At 42.0% G+C, this 27,014-nt stretch overlaps 1 protein-coding gene across 19 annotated transcripts in view; it reads right to left on the bottom strand.

Annotated features, from left to right (window-relative positions):
* LOC138958726 (tensin-3-like) overlaps nucleotides 1-27,014 on the bottom strand; it is a 321,810-nt gene that overhangs the window by 47,303 nt on the left and 247,493 nt on the right. For all 19 annotated transcript variants that reach the window (XM_070329989.1, XM_070329990.1, XM_070329992.1 and 16 more), the window contains 9 exons: nucleotides 26,408-26,446; nucleotides 14,760-14,833; nucleotides 12,763-12,824; nucleotides 11,414-11,511; nucleotides 10,602-10,652; nucleotides 9,664-9,851; nucleotides 8,533-8,616; nucleotides 7,730-7,903; nucleotides 704-906 (listed from right to left, as the gene is read on the bottom strand). In XM_070329989.1, the coding sequence (XP_070186090.1) occupies nucleotides 704-906; nucleotides 7,730-7,903; nucleotides 8,533-8,616; nucleotides 9,664-9,851; nucleotides 10,602-10,652; nucleotides 11,414-11,511; nucleotides 12,763-12,824; nucleotides 14,760-14,833; nucleotides 26,408-26,446 (973 nt within the window). The remainder of the gene's footprint in view (nucleotides 1-703; nucleotides 907-7,729; nucleotides 7,904-8,532; nucleotides 8,617-9,663; nucleotides 9,852-10,601; nucleotides 10,653-11,413; nucleotides 11,512-12,762; nucleotides 12,825-14,759; nucleotides 14,834-26,407; nucleotides 26,447-27,014) is intronic.

Consider the following 27,014-nt stretch of genomic DNA (forward strand, 5'->3'; position numbering starts at 1 on the left):
CTTTCTTTTCGTGTTGCTGGTTTTTTTCTTCTAGTGAGTGCATTGTCATTGTCATCCATCTTCCAGTTCTTCTGACCGGTGTAACACGAGAAAATTACTCCCACGAGATTTTTACTCTGGAGTAAAAATTTCGTACGAAAATGTTACTCCCTTTACGAAAAAAGCACTCCCCCATTACACGAGAAAATTACTCCCCACGACAGGTGAGTTCCGAGTTAACATTTCGTACACAAATGTTACTCCCCTGACGAATAAAAAACGAATAAATTACTTCACCCTAACACGAGCAATTTAACTTCCCATGCCAGGTGTACGAAATTTTGACTCCCTTGTTCCCTGTTAGTCTTGGTGGTGGAAGGAGGCTAGCGCGACATTCGTTTGCGCGAGATGCCAATTTTGGCATTATCCCTTTGCCCGCATCCCATTTTCGCGTACGAGATTTTTTACTAGAAGTAAAAAAATGGGGAGTAAACATTTCATGGAAGGAGTAATTTTTTCGTGCCTTGGGGAGTTCTTTTCTCGTACGAAAAATTTACTCGGAGTAAGAATTTCGTACGAAATTTTTACTCCGGAGTACATTTTTCGTGGAGTACAAATTTCGTGTTACACCGGCAGTCTCTTGTTCCATGTACAGAAAGGGAGTTCAAAAGTGGAACACTTCAATTCAAAGTGTGAAGAACTACAAACAAGAACAGTGACTCACCATGGATGCCATCATCCAGCTCCTGTTTGCTGAAGACAACGTTGTTGTCCTGGATCGCACAGGTGTGGAACTGGCACTGCCAGATGACCTCTCGCTGGCCGGACCGCGCCTTCTTGTGGTAGCACTTGATCAGGATGTCGCCGCGCAGGGGGATGCCCGGGGAGATGGAGATGCAAACCTTCTGCATGTTGTCCGTCACGTTGCTGGAGAAAAAAAAGAAAAGAATGAGAGGCGTTTACATGAGCTGATACATTAAGGGAAGTAAGCGCTCTAAAATGCTTACATGGTAATAGAGTAAGTGAGAGTTATTCGGAACCATTCTCCTGGCACCTGAGAGAATAACAAGCATTGAAATGAACAAGCGACTTTCATCCTCATTTTGTATTGTTGACGTTTACATATGAGTGTCTCTTTCATTCAACAATGACGCTCTTTTGATACTAACTGTACTTAAAACTCTACTTTTAAGTACAATTAGTATCAAACGGCGAGTTATTGCCAACATGCGTGTTCTCTTTTACTCACAGAATAATTTTCTGCAGCGTGAACAGACTGATTCTTTGTACTACAAGGGGCTACTTCTGTTGTTGTTTTGTGAGCGGAAACAACCACCAAGTGTTGCATAATGAAAACAACAAAAAGAGGCAAGCAAAATACCGGAAGAATCGGGTCACACTTCAAAGCGAGCATAGAACAGTCTTTCGGATGAGACGATAAACCGAGGTCCCTTCGTGTACACTACATTGGGGTATGCACGTTAAAGATCCCACGATTGACAAAAGGGTCTTTCCTGGCAAAATTGTATAGGCGGAGATAAAAATGTCCACCAAAATACCCGTGTGACTTGGAATAATAGGCCGTGAAAGGTGGATGCAGCGCCTATAGGCTGTTGATCTACTGGCCGATGTGAATGCGTGATATATTGTGTAAAAAATTCCATCTCACACGGCATACGCGCTTTGAACTTCGGATAAGGCGCTATATAAATACCCGTTATTATTATTATTATATAACAGCTAGCGGGCATGTCACACGTGATAGAGATCGGGTAAGAGAAAACAGCAGACGATACTGATTAAGTAGTCCGTTTTTACAGGTGGGGAATATAACTGTGGTTACGACCACGCCTACCTGTGTAGCCAGTGGCGTCTTGTTATATCAGAGATCAACCTGCCTTCCGATTCCTTGTTTTGACAAAACAATGAGAGAGACAGAGAGAGAGACAGAGAGAGAGAGAGAGAGAGAGAGAGAGAGAGAGAGAGAGAGAGAGAGAGAGGAGGGGGAGAGGGAGGGAGAGAAAGAAAGGGGGGGGGGGGCAGAGAGAAAGAGAGAGAGAGAGAAAGAAAGGGGAGGGAGAGAAAGAAAGAGGGGGAGGGAGAGAAAGAGAGAGGGGGGGGGGGGAGAGAGAGAGAGAGAGAGAGAGAGAGAGAGAGAGAGAGAGAGAGAGAGAGAGAGAGAGAGAGAGAGAGAGACTTAGAGTTTGTGTGAGTGTGTAGTTAATCGGCCGACTAAGAGCTTACTGATGTTCAGCTTAAAAATAACATCTACTCTTTTTTTCCCTACAAATCATCAAAATTGTTGGCAGGTGAAATCTGACATTCGAAAATATAATAACCCCCCCCCCCCCCCCCCCACGTTTGATAATAAAACAGTAAATGTGGATAGACAGCGGGCCGCATTGCCTGTTTATGGTGAATGACATAAACGGCACAGGGAGGGAATAAGGGAATATAGGTCATGCCAGCGAGGAGCAGAGTGTATCAAAGTGGCACGAGCTTTATTGCTGACAGTGGAGGATCTGGAGTCAGCACTTATCGCGATGTGCTGAAGCCTACCCCCGATCATTACGGTCGCTGCCCTGCCCCTTATACGTGACTTACGGACCCTCATCATGACAGTTAGTTCTGGGCTGGGTTCTGTCTGAAAGCTACTGGGCCGAAATCTCATTCAATTAGTGCACATACTCAAGTTCACATACCAACGGTCGTATTTTCAATTCACCGATATTGAGTGGATACGAGAAGGTAGCTACAGAGATATATTACCGAGTGAAAATAGGGTTTGTATAATTATATGTGTGTTTGCAGCACGGTAGGCTATAGAAGTCGGAATAGAAAAAACAACAACAACAACAACAACAACAACAACAACAACGATTTTAAACAGGAGAGTTTCGCGACCTAGAGACACAAAAATATCTGAGGAAGCAAAACAAGCCTCTTTTCCTCTTTGCACAACTCGCTCACGATGTTAGAACTTTGCAACAAAAACGATAACTCTTGCAACACACTGAATTTGAGCCTTGCTTATCTCCCTTACACTACCACCCACATGTTCTGCTATCTCGCACAGGTGAAATGGTTAAACTGTAACTGACACACTCAAAGTTAGCTCCCAACAAGACAGAAATTGAGAATGCTATATTTTTTCTGTAAAAGGTTGGACTAATTCCGGGTTTTCTTTAAAAAAAAGTATGATGAATCACATTTGAAAAAATATCATGAATCACATTTGAAAATGTAAGGTTACGATGGGTTCATTTAAAAAATAAGTGCGTAACCGACAGCTGAATTACAGAGGCGGAGATCGAGGATGGGGGGCTACAGAATATCTTGAGAAATCAACGCAAAAAGTAGGGCAGGGGGAAAATATTAAATAATTAGAGCTAACAGTACATTATAACGTATGTAAAATTGGTCAACTGCTCAAGTCAACGCTTCGACGTCTGATTCTACTGTACTAGTAGTACGTATTCAGCCTTCCATATTGGATAGAGTCTATTCCCTTCGGAAACGATCTTCGTGTATTTGCTTGTGTTATTTTGGTTGAGTTAGTTTGTTTATTAATTTTTTGTTTATTAATTTTTTGTTGTTGCTTGTTTGTTTTTGTAGATCAGCGATTGTCAGTTCTTCAACCGTCGGTCTTCTCATGCGGCTGAAATGACCCTATTTTTCTTTTATTGAAAAATTAGATTTGCAACATGCTTCTTCAACCCGCCCACCCCCCCCCTCCCCCTTTCCCGTCAACCCACCCAGATCCCCCCCCCCCCCCCCTTCTCAAACCTGGAACCCTCCCTCGCAGGGGAGTGAGTCTGCTGTATGTGCTAATCACTCAAACATCAAGGCAAGTGCTGCATGTAGAAGTTTACGTGGGTTTGTGATTGATATCATCGTGAACAGGTGGAAGTCGTGTGCTTCTCTTCCCAGATTAATTCAGTGATATCTACCTAGCGCTTGATTTCCATACACGCACGCACACAAGCGCGCGGCACACACGCACGCACGCACACACACACATACACGAACACAATCTCTCTCCTTGTCTTTCTCTGACTCTCAAAAGTGTGTGTGTGTGTGTGTGTGTGTGTGTGTGTGTGTGTGTGTGTGTGTGTGTGTGTGTGTGTGTGTGTGTGTGTGTGTGTGTGTGTGTGTGTGTGTGTGTGTGTGTGTGTGTACATTGGGGTAGGGGGAACAGGTTTCATTTCTATTGTGCATTTGCAGGGGAACACAATACGTTTTAAAATCACAGATAGGACAAAATGGTGACAGGCACAAAGTTGAACTTTAACTCCGAATGTGTGTGTTACAAATGGTGACAGGCACAAAGTTGAACTTTAACTCCGAATGTGTGTGTTACAAATGGTGACAGGCACAAAGTTGAACTTTAACTCCGAATGTGTGTGTTTTTACAAGGTTTTTTTCTTCATTTCTTTTCCCCCACTTATTGCTCGTCTTTCTTAGACTTATTCACTAGCTCCGCGAAAGTGTGCAGGTTTCGGTGAAAACAAAAAAGGCAACACGCACTGTACCAACACTTTTAATCACAACATCAGGTGTCATGTTGAGCTTGCTAAAGCCCAGCGACTGTTCCTCTTGGGCCATCTGGGTCTCCAATTACTTTTTCAAATCACAGATAGGACACATGGTGACAGGCACAAAGTTGAACCAAACTCCAATTGTGTGTTTTTTTCCTTCATTTCATTTTTGCCCCCATTACCTCTGTCTTCTTCTTTCCCCACTTATTGCTAATTTTTCTTAGACATATTCACTTGCTCCACGGGAGTTTCTAGGTTTCGGTGAAAACAAAAAAAGGCAACACTTACACTTTTAATGACAACAGCAGGTGTTATGATAAGCTTGTGAAAGGTACAGCCCAGCGACTGTTCTTTTTGTGCCATCTCAGTCTGGGTCTCCAATTACTTTTGTGTTTGTTTCTCCTTTTTTCTCTTTCTTTCTTTCTTTCTGTCTTTTTCTTTCTTTCTTTCTTATTTTATTTCTTTGTGCAGTACACAATCTAACGCCAGTCCTTACAGGTAATATTGTTGTTACAGGAAATGTATTTTACACTTTTGAAGACTGGATAAATCGTCTGGAGTGTTTATCTAAATGCTATCTTTCTTCTGTTCTTCCGTTCCTTGCTTATGCTACACTGAAGAAGAACAAGTCGGCAGGAGTGTTTGAAAGTGTTAGACATATGGTGTTACACATGGGTACTTCTTGAAAGAATAGAAAATGTGTACGCTTAGGGGCATGTGTGTTAAATACTGCTGGGTACTTGGCAGCTTTGAACCATGCATATTTACAGTACGAGTTTGAGAATAACACCCACTAATTCTTCGCAACTTCGACGGAGTCTTCTCAATCTCTGGAAGATCCCACATAACCACCATCCACATAAACATAATCAGCCTAAAGTTTCCAAGTTAACAAGAGAGCGCAGCCAAGCCAGTCACTCCACAAGAACATACCATGGTACCGTTGCTAAAAGAGCATAACATATCTGAGAATCAAGCCTTACATGGGAGGGAGACTTCAAACTGAGACATATTTACAGAAGTTATTAACAGAAAATCTGATAAAACAAAGTCTTAAAAGGGTTTGTTTGTTTGTTTATTTGTTGCTTAACGTCCAGCCGACTACGCAGAGCCATATCAGGACGAGGAAGGGGGGGATGAAGGGGGCCACTTGTCAAGCGATTCCTGTTTACAAATGCACTAACCCATTACTTGTGTCCCAGCAGGCTTTAGTAAAACTAAATTAATACCTACTGGAAGATTACCAGTTTCCAGTATGTTAAAATAGGCTTAACCTATCTACTGCTGGACTTACATCAGAACACTAACAGATTAAACTATACATGAATCGCGAGACAAGCGGCAAGAGAAGAGATTTTTTGGAAAAAATACAGGTGAATGAGCAAGAAGGCAGAAAAAAGAAAAGAATTCATGAAGAAAAAGAGAGCATGACAGGAAAGAGGAACCAAAAATCTACCTAACAGCAAACTAGAAAGCTCCTGCGGTTCCAAAAACAGGAGGGGCCTTTAATTTCATAACCGCAGTGCCCCACTGCGGGAGTCTTAAAAGGGGCGGGTGTCTCAAATCAGGGGGTTGAGGAAGAATTGCCCCAAAAAAGAAACAGAAGAAAAAGTTCCCATTGGCAACAAGAAGTCCAAGGAACGGACCATATATACATACACACACAGAGAGAAACACATACAGATAGAGAACGGGCCCATGCAGACGATGCCAAGCACGCCAAAGGTTGCAACACCAGCACGTGAAGTCCGAGTCGCTCTGGAATGCCAAGCATCCTCACAGCAGACTGGCACACACAGGTGTACGTGTGGGGGAGGCTGGTAGGCAGGCAGGCAGGTAAGGGAGGGAAGGGGAGGGGGAGCGAGACTGGACAGGTAATTACCGCAAGTGTGTGGTGGTCTGGGTCTATACCTATAGTGGTTGGTACAGTGCGGCTACTGTCCCAAGAGCCTTTCAAGGTGATTTTAGATGTGTGTGGCGTACTCTCTGCTTTCTCCGAATGATATCTGTGATTCGCTGCTCATGCCTAAGCCGGCAACGGACTTATTTTTCCACATTTAAAGTGTTTTAGATTTAAGGTTAATTACCACCTGATCGTTTATTTTGTTGGAGGGTACCATTGCAAGGTCGAACATGCACAGGTTAAATGTAATAGCTGATTAGTAAACAGACTGCCAATTCTTTTCTTGTACTGTTTTTGAAAAACGAAAGGCTCTAAAACGATTACACATTAAAACCGATTAGTTTCCTGTTTATCTGAATATTCTGACGGGGAGAGGACATTTCCAAAAATAATACCCCACACCTGTTTCATTTATTTCTTAGTTTCGATTGCTATACCAAGCTCGTAAACACACTTAACAAACAAACCAAAAACTATTAAAAAAAATTTTTTTTTAAAGAATGAAAGAAGTCTATCAATCAGATCCGTGTTTTATATTGGGTTTTTAAAAAACAAATTGTACAAAAGAGACAGATGCATGCAGCTTTCAGATCAGATAACCGATTAACCTATATAGAATGCTTGACGTACATAGTGCAACAACAAAGAAGTGCCGAACTGAAAGAGGTAAGGATGTCACCACCTGTGTTTTCCTTGTTTTTTATCCAACACCGAAACAGTGTGCTAGCTTAGGAGATTACGGTACCGTGGCAGAAAAGAAAACAAAAAGGGTAATACAAGGGCGTATTGGTTTTCCTTCTATGCTAATAAAGGTAGGCGTCATTAAAATAAAAAAAAAGCGTCGTGGAAGACACTTGATCCTTCCAAACAAAAAGACCTTTTTTTAAGTATGACGCCGCAATGAACTTATATATATGAAAATGGTGTGCTGGTAAAAAAAACATTTGATTTAAAAAAAATTGTTTCAAATACAATCCTGGCTGAAATAAGGGTAGAACCAGCGCGAATTCACTAGTAACTCAGCTTGAGCAGCAAGCCAAACTAAAAATTACAAAGCTGTGTCAATATTCGTTGCGCAGAAATAAAAAGTGAAAGGAAATTTTGATCTTGGCAAAGATTCAAGTCCAAACCTTTTTCTGATTTATACCGGTAACACAAAAATAACACTCAGCTATCGTTTAAGGCCATGTCCGTGCAAGAGATTCAGACAGAAATGTTCCGTTTCATAGGACAACAAAAGAGCAGACATGACATACAACAAATCTGCAACAACGAAACAAATGAACATGAACAAAAAGGTAATACTCACTAGACGCCAGATGTGAAGATGGGCTGCATACCCTGGTAGACCTTGATGAATGGACGGCATCCACCCCGGGTGTCAAAGTTGGGTACGCCGTGAATCAGAATGTGATGAAGGTACAGCGGGTTGCTGTTGATCTTGATGGCACCCGACAGTAAGCCGGCAAAGTAGTGCACATACCTGTCACGCGCAAGCACAGAAGTTTTAATGCCAGCGTTAGTATTTGTACTTTTGATGACGCATGTTGATGCCTAATATTACTCCCTTGTTCCCTTTACTACTTCTACTTTTTATCAACACTTTCATAGCCATATAAAGAAGTTACTGGCTTGTTTTCAGTTCACTGAAATTGCATCGCACATGTTAACTGTAAGCTGCAAGTTATTACCAAAATATCAACAACAACAAAACGGATATCGTAAAGCTATTCATTGGACTAAAAAATCTCAAATATCAAGATTGATATCGCATTGAACATTTAATAAATGTTTATACAGAACACTCACAAATATTCACATTTGATTGATATTGTTAGCAAAATTAAAATGTTTTTGACGGCAGCAGTAAGATCCAGCTAATACCTTTTCCACACGGGATAAAAAGAAATAAGCCTACAGCACTTGAAACTTGTTTGTACTTTTTTTCTGGCACAGTGGCAGCAACATTTATTCCTGTTTCAAATCAAAATCGTGAAGTAAATGTAATATAAATTTCGACAGGCAATGCAAACTTACATGTAAGTGCAACAAACATTTGGAACACAACGAAAGAACCGACTGGTGAGAAATAGACAAGGAAATGACAATTACCTTCTCTGTGAGGGCAAAGGTAACCCTCCCAGCTTGTCGTCATAGAAACGCTTCATGGCGAATCTATCCAATGCCTGGTCAGCACTGAAAGAAAGAAACACAATCATGCCTCTCTTAGTTCACACTGTAACTGACAACATGAACCAACCAACCAAACAAACAATCACACATACCAAGAAATTCAACGCAAATCTAGTCTCGTTCTGGTGGTGTCGTCTGCTTCGCCTAGAACGATTACTTCCCCTAGTCTACGAAAAGTGTGTGTTTGCCTGAGAAAGCAACAACAATATGTTCAAAAACACTGGAGCAGTTTGAAGAGTTAACATTTTTGTTTTGCTTTTAGTCTTCTGGTTGATTTTTTCTGTCCCTACAAGTACAATGTCTAAACTCAGAAATTATAGATCATGTATCGAAACTGGATAAAAAAAATTGTGAGAAGCACTTGAAAGAGCGTGGACACTTTGGGACTGCCCTGTCGATAACAGAGGTTGACATAGTGCAGTTGGTGTTTTTGTTTAGTTGAAATAACTGAGTCCCCTTCCACCCCCAACATCTTCTCGATTTCTCATGCGATGCTTTATGCTTTATGCAGCTGTTGTGGTGACCCCAGCACCCTTCTCCCCTCTCCCCTACTACCTCGATCCCTGTTGCAATTGTTTCTTTCTTTTGTTAGAGGGCGGAGGGAGAGACTTAAGGTAGGTGGGGGGGGGGGGGGGGGTTAGGAGTCGACGGGCTTGTTTGAAAGACACTGATCAAGCAGCAATTGTACAGACAATGAAATTTATCATTCACCCCAATCATGTTTGTATTTTTCACCTCACTTGGTGCTGTTCCTGCATTGCAATGACGACAGCAATGCCTTACCCGTAATGCCCCCCTACCCTTGCACCCACCCCTACTTCGCCACTCCCCCCCCCAACCCCCCATCCACCCACCCCCTCCCTTACATTCTTACACAAACACACACATATATTTTCCTGTGAATTTGGTTTGGTGTTTGTTTTTTGTTTTTCCCCCGTCTCTTTTCTTAAAAAAACAACAATTAAAATCAAAACAAATAAGTTTTCACTGAGTTTTTTTTCTTCTCCATTGACTTGTATTATTTCTTTTCTCTCTCTCTCCTCTGCTCACCTGGCGCAAATGTTGCTGTAGTGCATGTAGGCAGCGATGATGATGGCGATACGGGCCCGACCCCCCTTGCAGTGCAGGACAGCGACGTTGCGGGGTTCGGCGTTGAGCCAGGCGTCGATCGCTTTGCACACACTGCACAGCCTCTCCAGGGGTGGGGCCAGGTGATCAGGCCACCCGTACTCTTTTACCTGTCAAAGGGTAACAACAGGTGTGCACAGGTGAGAACAATGACATCGGAACAAAGAAACAAGGAAGGTGAAATTCTGTAGCTGGTTGGCAGAGTAATGGGGTGTGTTTGGCATTGTTCGGGGGGGAGGGGGGTAGTAGAAATACGACGAGGTGTGTTTCCCTTAATGCCGTTGGCAATGTGGCGGGGTGTAAGCGTGGTGGTGGTGGTGGTGGGGGTGTTTATGTAACAATGGTGTACACTGAATTCCTTGTGTTGTCATTGTTTGGGGGGAGGGGGGGGGGGGTTAGAAATACGACGAGGTGTGTTTCTGTTGATGGTTGGCAATATGGCGTGGTGTAAGCGTTGTGGTTGTGGTGGTGGTAGTGGTGGGGGTGGTGATGTAACAATGGTGTACACTGAATTCCTTGTGTATAGGAAAAATGCAGGCTAGACCGTTCGTTAATGATTGGTTTGTGGTGGAAGTGGTTAATGAAGAAAAGGTGTATTTCGTATGAGTACCAACAGAACAGCGTCGTTTGCAGTTAATACTGAACATGCATCCACATACGTTACACAGTCACAGGAAATACATGTTTTTTTCTTTCTTTAAATGTTGAATAATTTTCTAAACTGTTGGGAAAGTGCGTGTAAAATTGTCTCAAAAACATAATAATTTGTCAAGTTAAAACTTTTAACTTAATTCCGATATGTCGTGACTGACGCATTGTACCTTTCTTAATCAATGTGAGTATTATCATATAACACTCACCTGAGGGTTGGCCTTGACTAAATCTTGTCTCTTTTCAGACAAGTTCAAAACCTGAAAAAAGTTAAACCATCATATAAAAATATAAACCAAATAAAACAAAAACCTATCATAATAAAAGGAAATAATTATGTGGGAGGTCTGAGGCGTCTTGCCAAGTGACAGTAAGGATTACGGTCGGAGTCAGCAAGCGACATCCTTTCAAGCAATAAATGACAACACAATTTCACACCAGCAGACTATTCAGGACATGAGAACAAGAACAAGAACAGAGGCCAAGAATTTGTTATTTCCCTATCAAACATTCCAACTTGACGTAGGTGGCACATGTTGTTCCTTCCCATTACTTTAACCAGACAAGGAGATGGACATTTAAAGCGACAGGTACGAGAGAGGAGTATGACGTAATCACTCGTGCAATCTGTTCCAAGTAAGTGCTGAAGACGTCCACAAATGATTATTTTTTACGCGTGTGTGTTAGCTAACCTTAATTTCCATGATGTTTCGCTGTTATGACAACAGTGGTTTCATAATCCTGCATTTCTCTTGCAGGACTCACACATACAAGCACGTACTCTCTCTCTCTCTCTCTCTCTCTCTCTCTCTCTCTCTCTCTCTCTCTCTCTCTCTCTTTCTCTCTCTCTCTGTCACTGTCTCTCTCTCTCTCTCTCTCTCACACACACACACACACACACACACACACACACACACACACACACACACACATACACACACCGTGTATATGCGTGTGCGTGCGTGCGTTCGTGTGTGTTTGTGACGACAGTCTGTGTGTCTGTTTGTCTGCATATACTCACAAGGTAGTTGTCGCCGTGTTTAGTTTTTAGCATGCGAACAACATCCTTGAGGTTGAAAGCGTAAGTTGTGTCGTGTCCTTCTGAGGGGAAGGACATGGCTGCAAAAGATGGAAAGATAACAAGCATTACTCCTCCGCGCTCAAATCTGCTCAGATTCTCCTGTATTTCTGCTTTTTTTACATTTAGTCAAGTTTTGACTAAATGTTTTAACGTAGAGGGGGGAATCGAGACGAGGGTCGTGGTGTATGTGCGTGCGTGTGTGTGTGCGTGTGTGTGTGTGTGTGTGTGTGTGTGTGTGTGTCTGTCTGTGTGTGTGTGTAGAGCGATTCAGACTAAACTACTGGACCGATCTTTATGAAATTTGACATGAGAGTTCCTGGGTATGAAATCCCCATACATAAATGTCCTTGATGACGTCATATCCGGCTTTTCGTGAAAGTTGAGGCGGCACTGTCACGCCCTCATTTTTCAACCAAATTGGTTGAAATTTTGGTCAAGTAATCTTCGACGAAGCCCGGACTTCGGTATTGCATTTCAGCTTGGTGGCTTAAAAATTAATTAATGACTTTGGTCATTAAAAATCTGAAAATTGTAAAAAAATTATTGTTTTTATAAAACGATCCAAATTTACGTTCATCTTATTCTCCATCATTTCCTGATTCCAAAAACATATAAATATGTTATATTTGGATTAAAAACAAGCTCTGAAAATTAAATATATAAAAATTATTATCAAAATTAAATTTTCGAAATCAATTCAAAAACACTTTCATCTTATTCCTTGTCGGCTCCTGATTCCAAAAACATATAGATATGATATGTTTGGATTAAAAACACGCTCAGAAAGTTAAAACAAAGAGAGGTACAGAAGAGCGTGCTATCCTTCTCAGCGCAACTACTCCCCCGCTCTTCTTGTCAATTTCACTGCCTTTGCCGTGAGCGGTGGACTGACGATGCTACGAGTATACGGTCTTGCTGCGTTGCATTGCGTTCAGTTTCATTCTGTGAGTTTGACAGCTACTTGACTAAATGTTGTATTTTCGCCTTACGCGACTTGTTTCACATTGCAAATGAGCACTGAATTAACATAGAAAAATCATCGATTTAAAGAACAACAAAGGCGACGACAAAAAAGATGATGATGATGATGATGATGGCGATGGCGATGATAATAGTGATGATGATGACAACCGTGACGACGACAATGATAAATAAAAATACAAAGATGGGGGAACTGGAGGAGGGTGCGATCTACCCTAAACACACACACACACACCCTCCGATTGATAACAAAAGAAGAGACAGATGATAGAAAGTTAATGAAATGAAAAATAAGGACAAGAACTCACAGATGATTCGCTCAGTGACATAGGTCAAGTCCAGAAGCAGCTCATCGGACCCATCCTGGGACCTGGAACCAAGAACGTTACTCTTAAACCACAGGGTATATCAACAACGAACCGTTAAATTTAGACACTCGGTTTCAGAAGGACAGAGAGAGAGAGAGAGAGAGAGAGAGAGAGAGAGAGAGAGAGAGAGAGAGAGAGAGAGAGAGAGAGAGAGAGAGAGAGAGAGAGAGAGAGAGAGAGGAGAGAGAGAGAGAGGAGAGAGAGAGAGAGAGAGAGAGGGGAGAGAGAGGAAGGAGTGAGAGAGAGAGAGAGAGGGGGGAGGGAGAGAGAGGAAGGAGTGAGAGAGAGCCTGACTGTCATCGTACATGGTGGGTCTGTGTGTGTGTGTGTGTGTGTGTGTGTGTGTGTGTGTGTGTGTGTGTGAAGGAGAGACAGAGACAGGCGGGAAGGGGGTGGGGCGAAGGGTGAAAAGAGAGAGACGGATAACAGTAGAGGGTCAGTTCGTCCATCTGATTTTAAACAAACAGATTAGTGCATGCGTGGGCCCGTGTGTGCTCGCGTGCATGCATGCATGCCTATGTTAACAAATACTTAAAAGACGTCAACAACATTGTCGCATTTTGTTTGTGATGCGTCCCTTTTCTCCACATGACCGGTTTCCAGCACCTATGGGTCAACAGCCACAGGGCACAACAACACACGCGCTGAATCACAGGTGGTGGATTGCATGGGACTTACATCAGCATGACTGTGATTTCCCCTGACAGCTGCTTGACAGTTTAAGGTCACTGACCTAAAAATTAATACAGTGACCGAGCTCGGACAGCCAGCAAGTCCATCATTCTCCCGAGGCCATTCACTGACCAAAACACCGTCATAAAAGTTAATCCTGCGTGCGCAGGTCCATCAACTAGGAAAATCGATTCATCGGTTGCCAGAAGTTGCTTTGAAGGGGGTTGAGGTTTAGTGTATACTTTTCGGTCTGTTTATGAGTTTGTCTGGTAGGTGTGTGAAAAGAAGTGTGTGCATAATTTGTGTGGCAGGTGATCTTGTGGTGTTTTTTTGTACCCAGTTGTTGCTTTTTTTAAAGGCTGACATAGTCCTATTTAATTAGTTTAATTACTTCCAGGGCTTTTCCCATCGTTGCGGGGATGTATAAATTAAGCTTCCTGCAAAGTTTTAGGTTTGAAGTCCTTATCAATTACGAGAAATAATTAATTCTTTATTGCATTGTTTAGCAACAGTTCTCCAGGACTTGGGCTATTTTTAGACCGTTGACGTCACTTCGTGACGTTTCGTAAACCAAAGATGGCGTTTGAGACTGTTTTGTTTACATTCGACACTATCAACACCACTTTGCAATACTGAAATAATTTTTTCTGTGTTCGAAAGCTACAGCCAATCGTTATTATATCCCCTTAGGTACAGTTTTATAACATTATTGGCACATGTAAACAATATGAATTAATTAATGAACGCTACGAATATGGCAGCCTTAAATGTCGTTTGAGACACTAAATCGGTCGTGAGGGAAGATAAGAGGGGAGAGAGTGGACGGGTGAGAGGGGGGGGAGAGAGAGAGAGATAGGACGGTGGAGAGGGTAGAGAAATGGTGATGGGGAAATAGATTTTTGTTACGTGTGTGATCGAGTGTGTGCAGTTTGGGGTGGTGGATACAGGGCCGGACCAAGTTCGTTTGAGGGGTGGGGGGGTCCAACTGAAGGCAGGGGTCCGGGGGGGGGGGGGGGGCAAAACCTCCCAGAAGCCGAGAAAATTTTGCATTTGTGAGGTCATTTTTGGTCTTTCCTTGCAACTGGGAATCAAAATTACACATTTTCATAATTTGAAATAGTTTTAGAAGACCAAATAAACTAAGGGAGTTGGGGGAAGAGCTTAACAAGTCCACATATTATTATTTTTTTTCCTGAGAGGTACATCGGATGGCCGGGGGGGGGGGGGGGTCCGATAGGTAAATGAATCAATTTGAGACTGCTTACCTGTTGAGCATGTCCCTGAAGCTGGACATGATGCCACGTGACCCCTGTGATGATGATGATGTGTGATGTCCGACCTGCAAATACACAAACACAAAACACACGTCAAGTATTTTTAGGATCGGTTCATGCAAAAGAAAGAATACAGCCGAGAATATATCAACTCTTTTAAACACACAGAAACACGTAAAAGACGGAAAATAATTATAATAATCTTTAACTGTGTGTTAGTTTGGGCATGTGGCACACAAAAAGGTCTAGATAACAATGATATCGTCTACTTTCATCATCACTCATCGTTCATTCAAGTCTCGTGTGTTGTTTGAACCGTCCTCAAAAGGCGCCACAAACGAGCTCATCTCTTATTTGACCGAAAATTGAACTGCATTAGTGGTCTAATAGGTTTGTCTTGAGCACTTTGTTAATGTTCGGTCACACAGACACACAGACACACAGACACACAGACACACACACACACACACACACAGCAGCGTTTTTTGCTCATAGAGAGAGGTAGGGGGTGAGGGTGCATAGAGAGAGAGAGAGAGAGAGAGAGAGAGCGAGAAAGAGAGAGCGAGAAAGAGAGAGCGAGACAGAGACACACACAGACACAGAGAGAGACAGCGAGCGGGGGGGGGGGGGGGGGGAGGGGGGGGGGGGGGAGGGGGGGAGTCCGGGTACGAATATCTAGCTTCTACACGTGTCAGTGTAACATAATACAGGAATGTCCCTTTTCAGTTTAATCCGATTATTCAGTGCATAAGCCTCTCCTTATTAGATAACTTGGTGCCGGCTACCCACGTCTAAGCCTAATCTCGTGTCGCTATGACCTTGCTGTGTGGCTGGGTCAAACCAGAGATCGATGAGACCACAATGCTCTCTACATTCTTGAAAAAAGCAGATATGTCGAATATGACTCCAGCAACACAAACTAACTTACGCGAAAGAATATATTTTCTGTGGGTTTGATCCCCCTTTTTTTTTTATTTTTAGAAAGCTGGATAATTATGTCCCTGAAAAAATTGCATGCTGAAAATGACAACACACATGGACCAATCTTTGAGTCTCGAGTCACTGTGACACAGACTCCAGTCAAGCAAAGCTTGGGGTGGAGGACAAATACCGGACTTCTGCAAGTATTTGTTTGCATGGCAGTGGAATGTCTCTCCAGACACAAAAATGAATTTCAAGAAAAAAATGAGTATACGCCGTGGATGTGTTTTCGTTCCTGAGAAAGAGAGGAGGAAAAACAAAGTAATAAGTCACTAAGCCTTTTCTCCCGCCCACACGTTTAACGTCAATTAAAGCTGAGGTGACAAAAACCTGACAAACATACTTTTAAAGGAGACATGTACAGGAATTCTCATAGGCCACTTTTTTGTCAGAACACCGGCTGGTGCAGTAACATGAATTACAACCACGCAAGGCGGGGGTGGACCGACTGGCGTTTGCAAACACTTTTCACATGTCACTGCAGGTATGAACAAACACTGCATTCGGTTACAACTTGGACTGGTAGACCTGGAGAAAAGAGATTATTAGAGGCTCCAAAAACGAACGGCGAAGATAAATTCACATTATACGAATCAAAACCATAACAAGGGGCAAACTAACGTGCTGTATAAATAAATCGTGCGAGTCAAAAGCAAGTTATTTCCAGCGAGCGCATGTGAAATTTGAGCGGGAAAAGATCGAGTAGTATAGCCTCCGCCTGCATTGCTTGTATTCTTTGTTGACAAGGGCAAAATAAAATAAAGGCGATATATGGCACTGGGCGATTATAATGCAAATAAATAGGGACTGAAGGACAAACATTTTAGGGCGTATGCACATTTTTGAATGCCTGTAAAATCCACAAGTTCCAACTTGTTCTTTTGTGTGTGTGTGTTTTTAATCTGCAGTAAGGTAAAAGAATAAGACTAGTACAAAATAAAACAAAAATGTTGGTGGAGTACCTGTTTCCGAAAGGCATGCATTAAAAGCTAAACAGAAACGGCCACATTTAAAATAATTATACACGCTTGGGTAAACATAATTTATTTATTCTTTCTTTCTTTCTTTTTCTCTCTGCGACGAATACACAAGTACAGAAATTCATGGAATGCGTACGTAATTAAACTCGTATCACACACCAAAAAAGAACAGGGTCCATCTTACTTATCCGAATCCAAATATAACCAACCCTCCAAAGCAAACAACTACCCCCCGAAACAGGAGCAAAATACCTGACGATAAACGACACATGGAAACGTCCGCCATGTGTGTACATATCAGCAGAAAGGAATATGACGGTACGGCAAACTTTCCCTTTACCAGTCTAAATACAGAATGGAGGAGAGTCTACATTCACACACGCGGGGTCTGTGTGTCTTCAAGTTCAAGTGGATCGCCTTTGCATGCGCTGGTGGGGAAAAAGGTTTCGGGGACCTTCCTTGCTACAATATGCATAACATCTCAAGCACTTGCGGCTTACGTGGAGGGATCGGGGGCGGGGTGGGGGGAGGAGGGGGGAGGGAATGCAGCGTGCCTGCATTGCACCTGAGGTAAAACTGTCAAACAGATTTGATTTCGGGATTCGCAGTCTACCCCCCCCCCCTACACACACACACACACACAATCCTCACACATACATAATGGGCTCACGGACGAATGCACAATCGCTCTCTCCTTTCATCGCCTACCATAATGATCACAAACCCCCGCCTAGCCACAGGGAGAAGTCTGCATTTGTAACTTTTCGACAGAAAAAGTCATCAAACAGTCGTGTAACCAGATTTCGAGGTCTAGGGAAACTCGTTCAACAAAGAAAAATGCAGTTACTCTGCATTGCATCTGCACCATGTTACGATGCTATTTCTCCCACACAGACGCCTGAAAGAAACACTGTTGTCACACCTGTGCCTTATTTCTCGCTGATCTTCAAATGTTCACAAATTGTACAACATTGTGTATAATGTACGGATTTTTGGCTGCAATTTGCACACATCTGTCTAAACAAACGATAGAAGAAGAAAAGGAGCTGCACTATGACTACTCTTTTGTTGCATAGAGGAAAGACCAAATATCAGCGTATAGCTGAAGGAGCAAAAAAAAAAAAGAAAAAAAAGCCACGTGTCCATACTGGCATTCCAAATGATGACCCAAAACTATACAACTATAATAAACATTTACGATCGCCTTTGCAGAAGAGGTCAGCGGGTGCTAGAATACTTCAATCCGTTCACTTTTCACTGTCTTAGTACAGTGTCGTTATCGATGCTTTATTCGTGAGTCATGCTGTGCACTCTCCATGTGGCAACACCATTCACATTTAAATCTTGGTCACTTGCTAAAAGGGGTGCAATTTTGCCTCAACACCGTTTCTTGAGTAGAAGAAAAAGAGAGTTGAATCTTTGCTTGTGTAAAAAAAAATAGTGTCCATATATGTGTGTATAAGTATATTGTACGTCGCTTTGTTATACAGACAAGCGAAGGTTAAACGTTTTACACCACATACTATTCAGTTGTCCCTACCTTACGTTTGTGTATACCAAAAGAAGCTATTTATACGCATAGAATAAGCGACGTTTTCTATACAGGCATGTACACAATACTCGTTTGACTAAAGACCATTTTCAGTTTTGTGTATCACAAACTCTTTCGCTTGGAAAAAGGCATTAAAAGGAAGGCAACAACACGCCTGGTGAGGATAGTCTCTTTTCGTCGGACGTCACTTTGAATACAATCACGAAACAAACACCTTTACACTCTCAGTGCAAAAAAACCCCCAAAAAACAAAAAAAAAGAGAACAAACTATCGAGGTATCTTGAAAATCTTGTGTACGTACAAGGAAATTACCCTGTACTTCGATCAGTGCTTCTTTTCTGACGAAGGAAACTAAGTAAGAAGCATACTGAACACAAACTAGACCAGTACCCTACTTCCGATTTTTGTTATATTAAGACTTTACACAATTGTCTTTATTTCGCCAGCGACATGCTTGCTTTCGTCGTTCTCATAGAAATGTTGCGTTCAGTAGTACTGTTGGCCACAGATACCAATAGCAAAGTGCGAATGACCGCGCCTACGATACAGTAGCAAATAATATGCAAGTACGTAATTTACATGATATTAGCATGAGAAGCAGGAACTTCTACTTGCGACATGCCCGTCAATCTCAGCATGTGGCAATCATCGGCCCATGAAACACACAGCCTTCCGCAAAAGATATTTTTCATGGCTCCTTCTTTAGAGTTTGTCCACATGCTAGGCGTGAGACATAGAGATTACACAACGTCATCGAGTGAGGGACCGAAAAATATTGAAACTCGAGGATGATTTTTTTGTGGTATCAACCGAGACCGTAGGTCGAGGTTGATACCACACACAAAAATCATCCGAGAGTTTCAATATTTTTTGGTCCCTCACAAGATGACGTTTGTGTAATTTGTGTATACAATGATCAACGACAAAGACAAAAATTAAAACAAAAACAACACGAACTCTTTTCCATCGAGGAATGGTGGAAGGAAAATAGTGTGACCGGAAATAGATCTAGATCTAAATTGATCTCTATGACCCGTGCCTTGATACCATTGAGATCATAGGAGATGCACAGCAGTGCCGATACCAGGTTTCTTTAGCTTCACTTTAAAATGATATCAGAACGATAGTTATTCACTTGAAAGTGAACACAGGAGAGTTGTATACTATAATATACTGAATCATCTGAACATTTTCAAAAGTCAACGGCACTAGCTGCTGCACTACAACATGATCATTAGTTCATTTCAGAATCGTTTAGTGATTGATCGGCAATGTGAATGTGATATTTTGGGGGACGACAATGTTTTACATGTGTTTACTATTTTGTTTAACATAACTGTTCCCAGTAGACTGTATCAAATACGGCCATCTCAAGCTTTACGCGTTATCAATTACCTGAGAGGGACCAACACATTTACAGAGAAGTAGCGTTGTGTTCTAAATCCAAACCACTTCTCCAATACAAGCTCAGTAAGCTCGATTATCTGACTGATATAAAGATACATGTACTATCAAACACTGAATCACATGGTTGAGTGAGTACCAACACCTAACTTCAACTTGGCTCCACGACCAAACTTGCCTCGAGTTATTAAGATCAATTCGTCAAGTGGCAGGACCTTTCAAAAGTGCTATCTGTTTATCTTGTCATGTTTTGGGGAGGTACGTTGCGTGGGTGTCTATAATTCGGAATTCGGTGAGTGGGTGCCTTGACAGGTGGTAACGTACGTGCGCGCACATGTGTGTGTGTGTGTGTGTGTGTGTGTGTGTGTGCGCGTGCGTGCGTGGGTGCGTGCGTGTGTAGGTGTGGGTGTGACTTTATAAAAAAAGTAAATGGGCCAGGCACACGGTCATACACATTTGATTAGTTTTGAGTCAGGTTACAGACGCTTTAGTCAATCTGTTTTCTTTCCAGCAGAAATCGTTTATCGCTCACTAAAATCTCAATCCTCTTTCATAAACGTGGGAATGTGAGCGTCGGTAAACGACTGGGTGGGATGAAAACAGCGAAGGTAATGAACCACGGAAATATGTCACCTGGAAACTTATCTGGAATTACATGCAGCTAAATGTGAAAAGGTGCAGCCTTTGATTCACGAGAGAGCAGGTTATTCTTTGTGTACTTGACGGTGTAGTTTTACTGAAGAAGTCGGTCAATTTCTGCTATAAATAAGGCTTTCAGTACTGCCGCATTAACTACCAAATAGGGATAAAAGGAAAATTACGATTCAAATGATGCTTTGTGGAATACAGAGCGATAAAAAAGTAAGGCAAGCAGACCATGTCGTCAGTTAACAACAACAACAACAACAACAACAACAACAACAACAACAACAACAACAACAACAACAACAACAACAACAACAACAACATTGTTAAGAGATGCAATGCTGACTATTTCGTTTGTCTCGCTGATGGGAGTATGCTTTAGTTTCTGTTTTGCATACCGAATCGCTATACACTATCAACATCCAAAAACTTAAACTATATTCATGCAAACTTCTAACGACGAACAGTCATCAAGTGTGTGGTCGAGCCTTGTAAGACAATAAGCACCCACTCAGTGCAAGTTATTACTGCAACATACTGTCCTGAGAGATAGAGTGTCAGTGTCACGCAGAATGTTCGGGCAACAAACACACTAACAACTATGTTCAGTTGTTCACATACACTGGATCCCCTGGCAATAAACTAATATACCCGTAACGATCGGTAGCCTAATTGCTGCTGGTAGTAATCGGACAAACTTCATTCGCCATCAATGCTCTACACCAGTGGCTTTGTATAAACCGGGTATGCTTATCTGATGTATCCTCACTGGTGTGTGTGTGTTTGTGTGTGTGTGTGTGTGTGTGTGTGTGTGTGTGTGTTATAATTGTAATAGCTAACAGTTAGGGAAGAGAGAGGGAGGGAGAGAGAGAGAGAGAGAGAGAGAGAGAGAGAGAGAGAGGGTCTCTCTCTCTCTCTCTCTCTGTCTCTCTCTCTCTCTCTCTCTCTCTCTCTCTCTCTCTCTCTCTCTCTCTCTCTCTCAGAGGTGCTTGGCTGGTGATCGAGAGGCTACAAGTAAATATGCGGAATAAGGAAACATCATCGCATACCTTACACTTTTTCCTCGCTTTAAACAACCTTTAAAAAGTCCCGCTCGATCCACTCTATACCTGTGAGTGCAAAAATCTTCCGGTATTCTATTCCCTTCCCGCACAGGTAAACACCCTTCTTTTTTCTCTTCTTCGTTAACCTTACGCTGAGTCACGCTTCATCAACGCCGTGAATTGCTAACGAAGACCGCTGCATGCATAATCTACCTTCAAAGCAACGCTGGCTGGAATCGATTTCAACATCTAAGACATGCAACACAACGTTCCGAGGACTTCAAAGTGACACGCTACCCCCCCCCCCCCCCGCCCCCCTCTCTCTCTCTCTCTCTCTCTGTTTCTCTCTCTCTCTCTCTCTCTGTTTCTCTCTCGCTCGCTCTCTCTCTCTCTCTCTCTCTCTGTTTCTCGCTCGCTCGCTCGCTCGCTCTCTCTCTCTCTCTCTCTCTCCCTCCCTCCCTCCCTCCCTCCCTCCCTCCCTCCTCTCTCTCTCTCTCTCTCTCTCTCTCTCTCTCTCTCTCTCTCTCTCTCTCTCTCTCTCTTAAGTTGCCTTGCTTCCGGACGGTCAAGTCCACTTTGTTCACCTGCAAATTATTTTCTCCCCCTTGTACAAACACATTGTGTTTGATGCAATAAAAATTCGCCTTCGCCTTCTCTCTCTCTCTCTTTGTCTCACTCTCCCCCTGCCTCTCCCCTTTTCCTCTCTGGTATCTCTTTCAATTACAGGTGAGAGAGGTTCCGGTGACGCCCTGCTGCGTGCAGGAGCTAAAAGTTTAATCAGAAGCGTGGAGCAAAAATAATCAATTATAGGAGCGGGGTGTGAAAAGGTGTCTGCGTTTCTTTATGTGTCACCGCGCATTCGGTGTTAGTTTTTCAGGCTAAAATGTGACCCTCCACCACGGAATGAGTCGCATGATTGTCACCTTTGCATGATTTTCATATTTTTACATTTTCCTAAAGAGTTTTTTATGCTCTATCTAGTGGTGAAACCCGTTTTAGAAAAGAGTTATAAGCCTGTGACTGAGGTGACCCTCACACTGTTACCAAACACTTCCCGGACTTACATTAAGCCTAGCGCAGAACCGCGCGAGGTGACATGCGACTCATTTCGTGGTGTAGGGTCACAAATAGAACAGGTTCCTTTCTGCTTGTTTAAAAGTGTTTGTTTAAAGGTTTTGCTTTCAACCATAGCGACATTTACCCTTTATTGTCACAGCGGCTTTGGTTCGTTGGTTACACTTTCACATTGAAAAACAAAGAACACATTGGTCATACCGCTACGAAGTGTATTAAGTAGGCATGAATTTCACATGTTCCGAAAGTATTTCGCAATGTACGCCTCCACATTTTTTTTGTAATCATCGATATGTTTTGGATCATTTATGAAAATATGGCATACATAGAATTAAAAATAGATAAAAGCATTGCCCTTACTTCCATTTACAACAGAGTGACGCTGTTTCCTCAAAATATTACACAGGCTCTTAAACAGAAAATATGCCACTAGATTTCCGCATTATCATTCACAATAACACACATTTTTTTCTTTCTATTAAAATCCATCCGGCCTAGCAAATAATGCACCACGGAAAAACAACACTCTTGATCAGAATGGTCAGCTCTTGATCAGATTGACAAGCGCCTAATAAAAGGATAACAGGAAGCTCATTCCCCGCAGAGCGTCACTGTCACCGAGACTAAAGAAGCAACACGTGCAACCCGAAAGTGTTATCTTTCCATTAGCTGCACAGGGCTGGTGACACCTCTGATTAGCTTGGGTTCTATGGAGGAAGGGTGGCTGAGAATTATACATGTCAATCATTCTTCCGGGGGTGTGTTCTGTTTCACTAGCATTGCATGTGACCTTGATATCAGTTCAGATTAAAAAAATGTAAATTAAAAAAACCTAAAATAAAACTACAAAAAACTTCAGGGGAATATAGTGTTAGTTATACGTGTTAATGTTCAGTTTTATGTTCTTTTTGAAACGTGAATGTCAGTGCAGATTTTATTCAACATTTTTTTGTTTTTAAACAAACAAAACACGTTTCGCTGATTATCGTTCTTGAGGAAGATCGTAATGTTATTGTTACATGTCAATCTAAAGGCTTTAGTTCTGTTTACAACCTTGATATCAGAACAGACCTTAAATAAAATAAAATATTAAACTGATAGCGTTCTAAGGAAGGTGGCGAGAATCATACATGTCAATCTTCACGTGTCTCTGTTCATGACCTTGATTTCACCAGTCTTGGAGAAAAAAATAATGAACATTATTTTTACGAGAATTCTGCTTGCCAATTTTCATGTGTCAATTGATATCAGCACAAATGAGGGGTGGGGGGGGGGGGGTGAGTTAAACGTACAATTATACCTTTATAAGCCACCTCCGCTAAATGTCGGGAAGAAATGGGATCAAGGCAATGGCGAGGAGGAGGAGGAGGAGTTAATGCAATAAGTTATCATTGTGATCTGATTTCATTTAAACAGTCTTCCCAGTTAAATAGTTTCACAAATGAATGTTTCACCAAAGAACAGTCTTTTGTGATGACTTAAAATAGAATGGCATAAAGCTGCCGCATTCAGTAAAATATTTGCATTGGTTCTATTACACAACCACACAAAAAGAAAGTGAGAAACTGACACACACACAAGGAAAGGGAAAAGAACGACAAGAAGAAACACAAGAGAAGCAGCAGAAAACAAGATGTGTTGCATGGGAAAGCTGTATAATCTGGTTGTTTGTGAGCATTCTTGTTTTCTGATGTGTTGCATGGGAAAGCTGTATAATCTGGTTGTTTGTGAGCATTCTTGTTTTCTGATGTGTTGCATGGGAAAGCTGTATAATCTGGTTGTTTGTGAGCATTCTTGTTTTCTGATGTGTTGCATGGGAAAGCTGTATAATCTGGTTGTTTGTGAGCATTCTTGTTTTCTGATGTGTTGCATGGGAAAGCTGTATAATCTGGTTGTTTGTGAGCATTCTTGTTTTCTGATGTGTTGCATGGGAAAGCTGTATAATCTGGTTGTTTGTGAGCATTCTTGTTTTCTGCTGTGTTGCATGGGAAAGCTGTATAATCTGGTTGTTTGTGAGCATTCTTGTTTTCTGATGTGTTGCATGGGAAAGCTGTATAATCTGGTTGTTTGTGAGCATTCTTGTTTTCTGCTGTGTTGCATGGGAAAGCTGTATAATCTGGTTGTTTGTGAGCATTCTTGTTTTCTGATGTGTTGCATGGGAAAGCTGTATAATCTGGTTGTTTGTGAGCATTCTTGTTTTCTGCTGCTTCTCTTGTGTTTCTTCTTCTTGTTCTTTTTCCTTTCCTTGTGTGTGTGTCAGTTTCTCACGTTCTTTTTGTGTGTTTGTGTGATAGAACCGATGCAAATATTTTACTGAATGCGGCAGCTTTATGACATTCTATTTTAAGTCATCACTGACAATAATTAATTCTCTGTGCTAACACCTGGTCTTTTCAAAAGACGAACACCGGCGCCACGCTTCACTGACAAAAGAGCATGGCTGTCACGTCCATTTATCAACAACCTTATTCTTCCTACACTCTAGATCCGATTCCAGACCAGAATACTGTCAAGACCTATTTGCAGGAATGCTCTCCTCCAAGCGAAGCAAAAATATGTCAGTGCCATTTTGATTTAAGCCACATTTACAAATACGTCTTGATAATCTGAAACCTGCCTGCGATTCAAAGAGATGCTTTCAAGGACCGGGGGTTGAAAATGTGTTTCGTGAATATAAAAATCAAAAACTGCATTATGACACACACACACACACACACACACACAACACACGATGGTTGGTTTGCTGTAGGGAGTGGTGTGGCGTGGTGGTAGTGGTTTTGTTAATGAAGGGGGAATTTTGCACCCTGCATCTCTTATTCTCATATAATTTGTCATTTGTTTGTGCCATGGCCCTGTGCAGTCTCAATTACAATGCTCATAATTTAAATAGGACGATCATGAACATATTGAAGCTTCTGATGTTACTAATATGTATGTTCTTGCACTGTTTTACAACGATGATTGAGGAAAGTATTGCTTAAATTAGACCTACAAATGCCGTACGAACATGCATATATCCAGCGCAAATTTACAACCAACCATTGTGAATCTCTCTCTCTCTGTCTCTCTCTCTGTCTCTGTCTCTGTATCTCTCTCTCTCTCTCTCTCTCTCTCTCTCTCTCTCTCTCTCTCTCTCTCTCCCTCTCTCTCTCTCTCTCTCTCTTTTCCAGCCCACACAATGTTCTAATCATACTCTCCAATATTGTTATTCGAACCAACCAACCGCAGCCTCCATCATCAAATATATCAAAACACACCACCAACACAAACACAGGGAACAAAATGCGTAGTACCACAAACACCATGGAATCAAATTAATACCAGCACAGATGTAATCAGAGCGAGTGCACGGAGGGAGTATAGATCACAGACACAAAACAACAACGGCGGCCATCATACGCAACAGCTCCGCAGCAAGGGTCCAATCAAAAGCACGGAGCGGAGACAATGAGAAATGCAGCCATTGCACAATGTGTGCAGAGTGAAACAGATCTGAGAGCAGACGCATATTATATACTTCATTCAAAAATATGTGAATTCTAACGACCAAACTGGGATTAAATCATGCATCTGAGGGTCAGTCTCAAAGGTTGCTAAGAGTGCAGGGTTTAATTTCTTTCCACAGGTCTCTTTCATGTTTTATTCTCAGTTAGGCTACTGTGGATTATCATGGACTTTTCCATTCGGGGTTCTTTTGATGTTTTTTCAAAAGGCGGTGCCGAGCACTTATTTTGCCGCTGGTGAAGAAAATCCGCTCAACTGAATCCGGAATAATTGTTGTCAACGTCTCTTCAAAAGATCCTTCACAGACTTGCAAAAAGCCCGCGATTATAATAAACAGGTTTTGTTTTACCATTTTATTTGTTTTCCGTGTATTTATTCACCTATATTCTTCATTGACTATAGGTTCATGACGACTAGATTGTGAGACAGAGAGGTTATTATCATTGGATACTTACAGATCTGGATGACTGAGGCTTGTTTAGTGCTTCATTGCTCTGCAACAGAGAATAAAGAGGAACATCAATTAACAGTACAATGAGCAGTGATCATTATGATAATCAAATGTCATTGGATCTGACTACAATAAAAAAAACAATTAAAAAAAGTTCGAACTCAAAGCAATACTTATTATTAGTTCTTGCACAACTACGTCGGCTTTTAGAAGGTACCATACAAATATTGGACAACAAAACACTAAATCGACCCTGAACTTTATATGGCTGGCAACGAACCAACCAAAACAACAAGAACAAGGCATTGCACGTTGGCACAGAGAGAGAGAGAGAGAGAGAGAGACAGAGAGAGAGACAGAGAGAGACAGAGAGAGACAGAGAGAGAGAGAGAGAGAGAGAGAGAGAGAGAGAGAGAGAGAGAGAGAGACAGTCACTGCCGTCGGTAAAATTAATATCCATGGTCCCAACAATGCAAGCAGACACACAACACGGACACGTAACATCATCAGTAATGAGACTATAAAAAACAACACGCACAGATTGTTTTTGTTTTGAAATCTAGATTTTGGAACATTAGCCGTCTATCCGTTCCGGCTCCTGTACAGTCACA

This window comes from Littorina saxatilis, linkage group LG2 (genome assembly GCF_037325665.1).
Source record: "Littorina saxatilis isolate snail1 linkage group LG2, US_GU_Lsax_2.0, whole genome shotgun sequence".
NCBI lineage: Eukaryota > Metazoa > Mollusca > Gastropoda > Littorinimorpha > Littorinidae > Littorina > Littorina saxatilis.